Genomic DNA, 7,489 nt, shown 5'->3' with positions numbered 1-7,489 from the left:
GGATTATAGAAAAAGTTACGCTTCTGACAAAGACACTCAAAGTGCGAATGCCTCCCAAAACCAACATGGATCGACGCGAAGCAGCTCGCCATTTTTGCTGTTATTGTGATTGGCCCTTTAGCACTCGGCTTTTTCGGATGGGCCGCTGCTGAAACGTATATCGAAATGCGTGATAAAATAAGAAAGGAGGGTGGGTTCGCTGGACTTTGCGAGGCGCAGAATGCGGAGTGGAGGGAGAACTGGGATGCGAATATTGCTGTTATGAATGGGTTGAAAGTCATTGCTTTTTTCTGTGAGGGCAAGCAGCTACAAGAGTCTTCTGAAAGAATGCAGATAGACCTTATTGTCCTCCAAAGTCCCAAAGAAGCTGGCATTTACTACAATTACATTGCCTTTGACCCTCTTTTACATTCAAGAAACGAAAACAAATGTTCTCTGATTATTCTTTCACTTACCGTAGTATCAAAGGGCATTCAACAGCATTCCAAGAGTAGTATTTATATACCTATATTTCAACTAGACATCTACGATTCACCCATCCCACCGCAGTTTCCAGGACCATTAGTATTCAAATACGGTGGGCCTCTCCAAGTCTAATCCAAGATGTACATCCCCCGTGACGATCGAAAGCTTATGCTCCCCCGAGACTCGCTAGAAGAATGGAGGGATGGACACAGGAACACGGACTGGAGCGGGACTAACATTTGGCTGCCTATTGTCGCCACAATTGGTGCAGTACTTGGCATCATTGCAGTGGCTCTCATTGTAATGTGCGCGACTTACTATGGCGAAAGGGTCTATAAGGTGTTCAAAGAAGATGGATTCGCTGGAGTCTGCAGAGCGGGAAAGAGGAAGTGGCATCAGTGGCGGCAGCGACGGTATCAGCGCCGTCAGCAGCGGGATGAGGAAGAGCTGCGGGAGTTGGTGGCTCCGCGAGTTACTGAGCCTGCGCCTGCTCATGTTCGTAGTGACCGTGTTCCGTTTGACCAGGAGGAGTTTGATCGTCGTTGGCGCCGTGCTGTTGGGCAGCGTTCGGTTGAGGATATCGGATTCCGGGCTCTGAGCGGCAAATCGGAAGCATGAGCTAGAGCCTGCAGGTGGTATCTGCACACCAGTTCCAATAGTAGGAGTTAACCACCAGTCTTAGATCTTGATAGATTAGTCTTTATCAATACATACAACACCTGATGGCTGAGTGAATTCATCTCTTTACTCCAAATAAAAACCATAATGCATCCAAAATATACGTGATGCGGCAAAGCAAAGCAAAGACTGGACATAGTAATCGAGGTCGGTAGGGAAAGTGTCTTCTTCGGCTCACAAATAGGTTCAATTCATAGGTCTATGAACAAACGCCATTGTTCATCCAGTAGCTTTGTATCCTTCTAGAACCTTGCCCTATATCCTCTGCCAACTTTACTGAAGTATTCGTGAACGCTCTCTTTATCTCCAATACTCCTCCAGTTGAGGAGAAAGACATTCACTAGCACCGGAAAACACGGATGTGAAAACAAGTATATAAGTAAGGCGAATATCCGCCAAAGTGTTTATTCTACACTATCTCATCACACCCATTCCAGGAAGACCTGAGCCTACATTCTACACTTTCCAAGTCCCCATACGACCACTTTACTCGACCTCCTAGCCACCAAGTTCATCGCCATTTCACGAGACACCTCAAACAACACCCACCTTCATCGAGCACTATCCCGTCATCATGTTCATTTTAGAGCAAAAGCCCGGCATTACCATCGCAAAACGCGAGTTTAAGCCCGGCCTTAAAGATTCTTGGGGCATTATAGCACTCGGTATCTCCATCTTGTTGATGATCGTGATCACCGCCTTATGGGTGGTCTTCCCTATGCGACTGTATCTGCGACGAATGTGGGCTGCTATATCTGTCATGCCTGTCCGAATGAGGGGTGTCCTTGCACGAGCAAGGAGGCGAGAGGGAAGGCAGCGTGACGAGTCTGCTATTGCTATTCCGTTCAGCAGTATGACTGGTGCCCCTGCCAATGGGGAGGCTATGGAGCTCGCACGTCTTGAACCTGCTCTTGTTAGGAATGATCGTGGCAAGGGTGATTTTAATGAGGAGGAGTTTGATAGCCGTTGGTGCAGTACCGCGCCGGATGCCCCTCCGAGTTATGTCTCTCCGCGTGACGAGGTGCCTCCGCCGTATAGCATGTGAGGATTCTGCGTGGATAAACCTCTCTGGTTCTTACTCTTGTTAGAGAGGTCTGAAGTGCTATTTTTACCTCGTAGGAATGGGTCGCTGTCTGTTACTGGTTAGTTTCGTCTTGGGAATGCATGTTTTGATGGATCATTACGTTGTTTCTCGCTTTTGGCAGGTAGTGCTTTGAGCCTTCTTTCATCTGGATGTCCAGTCCTTTTATGCAACGATTATAGACGATAAGTGTTGCAACCATTACTACCTTGAGACCTTTGTATACTTCATACTTGCATTATACCCTTAATTTTGTCTTACAGTCATACATACACTTTTGCTTGTTCATCTACAATGACATAGCACTTATACCAGGCTGATGAACACACACAAAGCCTTAAGATAAAGCAGGTTCTAGGCACGGCACTCTACTGGTATTCTTTGCCAAGCTTAGCATATCGAAGATGGCTATATATTGGGCTTCAAGTACACAGGAGCATGAATATCTTACTAACAAGCAACTTCTTCCAGATCTAGCTTATCAAATCTTCCCTCGAACCAATTTAGCAGATCCCCCTGTCTGACACCCAATCAAACGATGTCTATTCCAGCAGGACACCAAACCGGCATGGCAGGCCGTGATTGGGCCCGTGATGTATCATCCGAACGTACTGCGTTGGTCGACGGCGTCATCAGCGGTTCTGTCATGGTTCCAGCCATTGCGTTTCTCGCGGTTTTATGCTTTTACCTTCTCTACAAGCTGCACCTTACTTTTGGTGGCCGAGAGGGGGACTTGCCGGAGGACTTCCCGGCATCTGAGAAAAGGGAAAGGTCCTCGTCGATTGATCTCACTTTTGCCCTGCCGATGCACTCGCCCTATCCGGGGGTCTCTGAATGACGAGGCCGATTGTCTGGACGTCAAGCATGAGGTCTGACGCGTCAAGTGCTGGGAATCAATTCCCTTGTCTATGCCGGTGCAGCTGTTGATACGATTGCGAATATATTAGGATCGAATACAGATGTTATTCCACCCAATAGACCACTTAGGTACTCTTGCAATTCATGGGATCTCCCGATGTAGATTGTAGTCTGCATTGGTGAACCTGATTTCACTATCCTCACACACCCAGAAAGCCCTGTGAGACCCTTCTTTAGGCCTCCTTCAAGACTATAAAAGTTGGATGCTGCACAGCCAGGACTTCCATTTTCAACAAAGAAGACCAAAATACTATTACCTACCACTTCGAAATCCCTAAGTCCCATCAGTATCACCTAACTACATTCTACTACTCCACCCTGATCAGCGACTGCACGCTACAAAGCACCCACCATGCATATCCCCGCCGAGTTCCGCCTCGAAAATTCCGAGCCACACCACACCATCTGCTCGTCCTGCCACCTAAGCGAGGAAGACCGGAAGCAACTCCTCCTCGTCCTCCTCTATGTTATCGGGGTATTCGGCATCTGCGTCTTCATGGCTTTGCTCCTCGCTCGTCTTGTGCCAGAGCCCATCTTGATACGCCGCTATAGGTGGAGGCAACCACGGCCTGGCCCACGATACCCCCGTCAAACCTCAGGTACCCGTACCACCATGTCTCCACCCGTTCCGAAGTCATGCCCAAAGGAGGACCTCAAGGCTCAACCACTCATTGTCCCGGAGAGATTCGAGGTTCAGTATTGTACGTTTCCTGTGTACACGGATAAGGAGGGGTGTCCTGACAAGGGGGACTTTTTACCTCGAGATAGCTCTCCAGATACCTTTGTTAGCTGCGAGGGTCGTTCTTCTGGATCAGTGAGCTCTGGGGATGATACTGTTGTTTAAAACGTCCTGGGACATATGAAAGGACATATGAAAGCGTTCATAAAGGGTCTACGAAATTTAAATGAGGCCTTGATTGTTACGCCTTCATTGTTACGTGCTGCTTTTGCTTTGAGTTACTCGGGGAAAAGAAAAAACTTGCGACGTACGCGCAAAAATTGTTTTAGATAGTCTTGGGTGATATTTTGATCCACCGCGGAAAAAATAGATGCTTCAGAATGGAGTTATAGAGATTGAATGATGCGCTCATCTATATACATTAAACTAACCCCTTCCTTGACCTGATAAAATATTCCATTTTAGGTATACTTCATTTAAGAAGAGATCGATCACCACTATGCGTTGACAGTTCCTGTAATTTCCTCTTTCTCCTCCAAGTACAAAGCGTTTTCAAAACTCTGTAGGCCTTAGCTCTGATACCCCTTATTGTCTTCATTACGTCGTCCACAGCTTCATGAAACTTTGGCCACTACACAGATCAATGAAAGAGAGCTCTTTTTTTAAAGAGGTCTTTTGCCTTGTATGTCACTTTTTCATGAATGTATTTGGCACAGCCTTCAACAAGACAAAGGCAAATTCCAGATCTTCACTGAATGAATGCCCATGACGCCTTCAGCCACTTAGTTGTACCGAGTTATATAAAACCGATACCTTCAGCCATCGCATTCCCATTTCCATTGATTTATTTGTTTCTCTTCCAGCAAAAGCAGCTAGTATTCTTCCTGAAGCACCGCACTCGAACACCTATTTCCCTCCTTCGAGCCTACCATCTTGCAGTTCTACCATCCAGATGCCTGGAATCCACGAATCATGGGCAAATGCGCCCAAAAGCGGTCGGATCGCAACCATTGTTGTCATGAGCGTCTTGGGCGCAATCATCTTAGCCTATGTAGCCCTCTCCATCCGGACTTGCATGAGGCTGCGGCGTAAAAGCCCAGCACCGATGCGGAAACAAAGAGACCAGACGGATTCGTCGGGAGAGCTTGATCAACAAATACCCATGAGTGATATCGTGGTGGTGCGAAATTCGACGACACCTGCGGCTGCGCCTGCTGATGATGAAGACGTGGACGAGCGTCGCGAAGTAAAGTCATATACACCGCTCTGATAGCTTGGTATTGAGGTGGCTGCCCTAGGACTCTGGAAGTCATAAAGGGGCGACCGAAGGATGTGTTTGGCCCTGGGTTGTCCAGCTATATCGCAGGCATAAACACGAGGGTTATAGCATGCATGTCAGTAAACAGACCTTGACTAATTAAAAGACAATTTGCCAGCTACTCTACCCAGCATTCCATTCCTTGGTCATGTAGAATTCGTGCCGCTTACCCAGATCATCTCCCGCAGACTAGTCCTTACTCCTTATTCACTTGGAATGGGGTCGTAGCTAGTGAATTTCCTATTTCTTCACAGATAAAATTAGTCGGGAAACATAAATACAATGGAATGCCTTGCTGTCAATATAAAGAGTTGTGGATTCTCAAAGAGCCCCATCCAGACGGCCCAGCTCTGGGATCGGGGCAACCCTCTTGATTCATGGGGCCCTTCAGGCGGAGAATGATAGAAATATTTTCAGGGGTTTAATACACTCCATCAATGATACTCATTTGGCTCCACGCATTTCTTTATATCTGCAGATCCTTTACAAGAGCTGCATAAGCACAAAGCTGATATGGCGTTCTGTTGAAAGCCCTTTGTAGGGCTTGAGATTCCTGATGTCTCAGTCCACTACGGGAGACAAAAGACCAAAGTTCATTATTATCCTACCTAAGGCTCTGCCGTAGCGTAAACAAGTTACTACATAAATCCTCCTCTTCGCCGCCTTCTCTTCTAAAGTCCACGCCTAGCCTCATTTCATAACCGTACTGCCTGTTGTAGCTTTTGTGCTTCCACACACCTGGCACCATTAACAAACGGTACTCGAAACATAGAAGCATCACAAAGCACCACGTCAGGACCGGATGAAATGTGCGGACTCATCGGAACCCTCATTGCAATCCCCATGATCCCCATCGCTGTCGTGGGAGTTGCCTGTTACGGGGTCTACTGCGGTACACGCAAGGCTTGCTCCGGCGGTCGTCGACGGTGGAGGAAGCACAAGTTGAAGCAGGCGGAACGGAAGATTACGCATTGCTGCTGTGGACGAGTGGCGCATGGGCCGTTGTGGCGGGTACAGACGGCGGAGGGTGCGCAGTCTGGGTCTTCTGCTTCTGCTCCGCTGAGGGAGAGTGAGATTAATGAAGCCCCAGCGTACGATTGTCCGCCTCCTTATCAGCGGTAGTGGAAAGTTGGGAGTGACGCATTGGTAGTTGTCCCAGTCGTCCCGGTCGGCTCCGGTAGGAAGGGACATGGGCGGCATCCGCCTCCAGACAACCTAGGCTTGATCTTCGGTACTATTTTTGGGGTCCTGGGTCTAGTCACTCTCGTTTTCTTCGTGTGGTTTTGTTGGTGTTGTGGCTAGTTTTCACAATCATGTTGTCCCTGCAGTTCTCGTGCGTGGGAGAGGCGAGAAGCCAATAGAAGGGTACGACGGCGGCGGAGGGAGGAGCGGAACAAAAGTTGGAGCGATGAATGGCATTGATTAAAGAGTTTCTCACCTTCAAGTGGCTGTGGGCGATGCTCAAACGTTCCCGGATCAGGAGCAGGATATTGTCACCGAGCAGTCTGCACCTATCCAGGCCCCTGAGCGTGCTCTGCATACTGAGAAACCGACGTATGCTGGTTATACATTCCAAGCGGAGTCTTTTTCTACGTTGGGATGTCCACCTCCAGCATACGCAGCCAGTGAGAAGATATCTGGACCGGAGCAGCCGACTACACAGTAGGAAGGGCACGGCCATGCATGCGCGTCTGAGTGCCGCGGCCGATGATGCAACTCCTCCATACTCCGAGATGCCTTGAGATGTGCGCCGTGGGGATTGCAAGGAAGGTGCACCTTGTGTACAAAAGGAAGACAAGAAAAGCATCAGCCCTCTACGACCACCCTTGGGGCAGGATCTGAGTTAGCCGTGTCGAGTTTCAATCCTGATGGCAAATTGGGGGTTTTGGATAATACAAAGGTGTCACCAGATCCTTACTACCTCCCATGGTCTTCAAAGGCTCACAGTTGCTTGCACACATTCGTTATTGATTCACTTTGTCATTGTTTGTTTTGATTCCATCCATCCTCAATCAAACTATTAAGACATCTATTTGACGTTGTTACACTTGAGTAAAATACTTCCATATAATGATGTTGTAAGACCTTTGACTCCGACACAAAACGCCTTCCACGGCTGTACAAATGTAAACATAGATAAAGAGTAACACATGCCATTCTATGCACAGTTTCCATCAACAATAGTAAACACGGATGCACTACCATCCGTCTTCGCAGGGGTCCTCCTCGTCCTCCTCCTTCTGTGGAGTCAGGGGTACATCGAAAACATCACGCTCTTCTGGATTACACTCGGGTACGCATCTTTCATGCTTACACTGCTCACCTTGACAGTCCTCAAGATCCTGCAGTG

At 48.1% G+C, this 7,489-nt stretch overlaps 3 protein-coding genes across 3 annotated transcripts; all 3 read left to right on the top strand.

The window, feature by feature from the left end:
• Window positions 1-603: 603 nt before the first annotated feature.
• Window positions 604-1,083, top strand: BDV14DRAFT_205752 (uncharacterized protein; the record flags this gene model as incomplete). Its single annotated transcript, XM_073774790.1, has 1 exon — window positions 604-1,083. The coding sequence occupies one exon, from the start codon at window positions 604-606 to the stop codon at window positions 1,081-1,083; it is 480 nt and encodes a 159-aa protein (XP_073622365.1).
• Window positions 1,084-1,717: 634 nt separating this feature from the next.
• Window positions 1,718-2,188, top strand: BDV14DRAFT_205751 (uncharacterized protein; the record flags this gene model as incomplete). Its single annotated transcript, XM_073774789.1, has 1 exon — window positions 1,718-2,188. The coding sequence occupies one exon, from the start codon at window positions 1,718-1,720 to the stop codon at window positions 2,186-2,188; it is 471 nt and encodes a 156-aa protein (XP_073622364.1).
• Window positions 2,189-3,494: 1,306 nt separating this feature from the next.
• BDV14DRAFT_205750 (uncharacterized protein) lies at window positions 3,495-3,986 on the top strand (the record flags this gene model as incomplete). Its single annotated transcript, XM_073774788.1, has 1 exon — window positions 3,495-3,986. The coding sequence occupies one exon, from the start codon at window positions 3,495-3,497 to the stop codon at window positions 3,984-3,986; it is 492 nt and encodes a 163-aa protein (XP_073622363.1).
• Window positions 3,987-7,489: the final 3,503 nt, after the last annotated feature.

The sequence above is a fragment of the Aspergillus stella-maris genome (genome assembly GCF_047715825.1).
Source record: "Aspergillus stella-maris strain CBS 113639 unplaced genomic scaffold BDV14scaffold_104, whole genome shotgun sequence".
Lineage (NCBI taxonomy): Eukaryota > Fungi > Ascomycota > Eurotiomycetes > Eurotiales > Aspergillaceae > Aspergillus > Aspergillus stella-maris.
The sequence above is the reverse complement of the archived record's forward strand: the minus strand, read 5'-3'. Positions and strand labels throughout refer to the sequence as shown.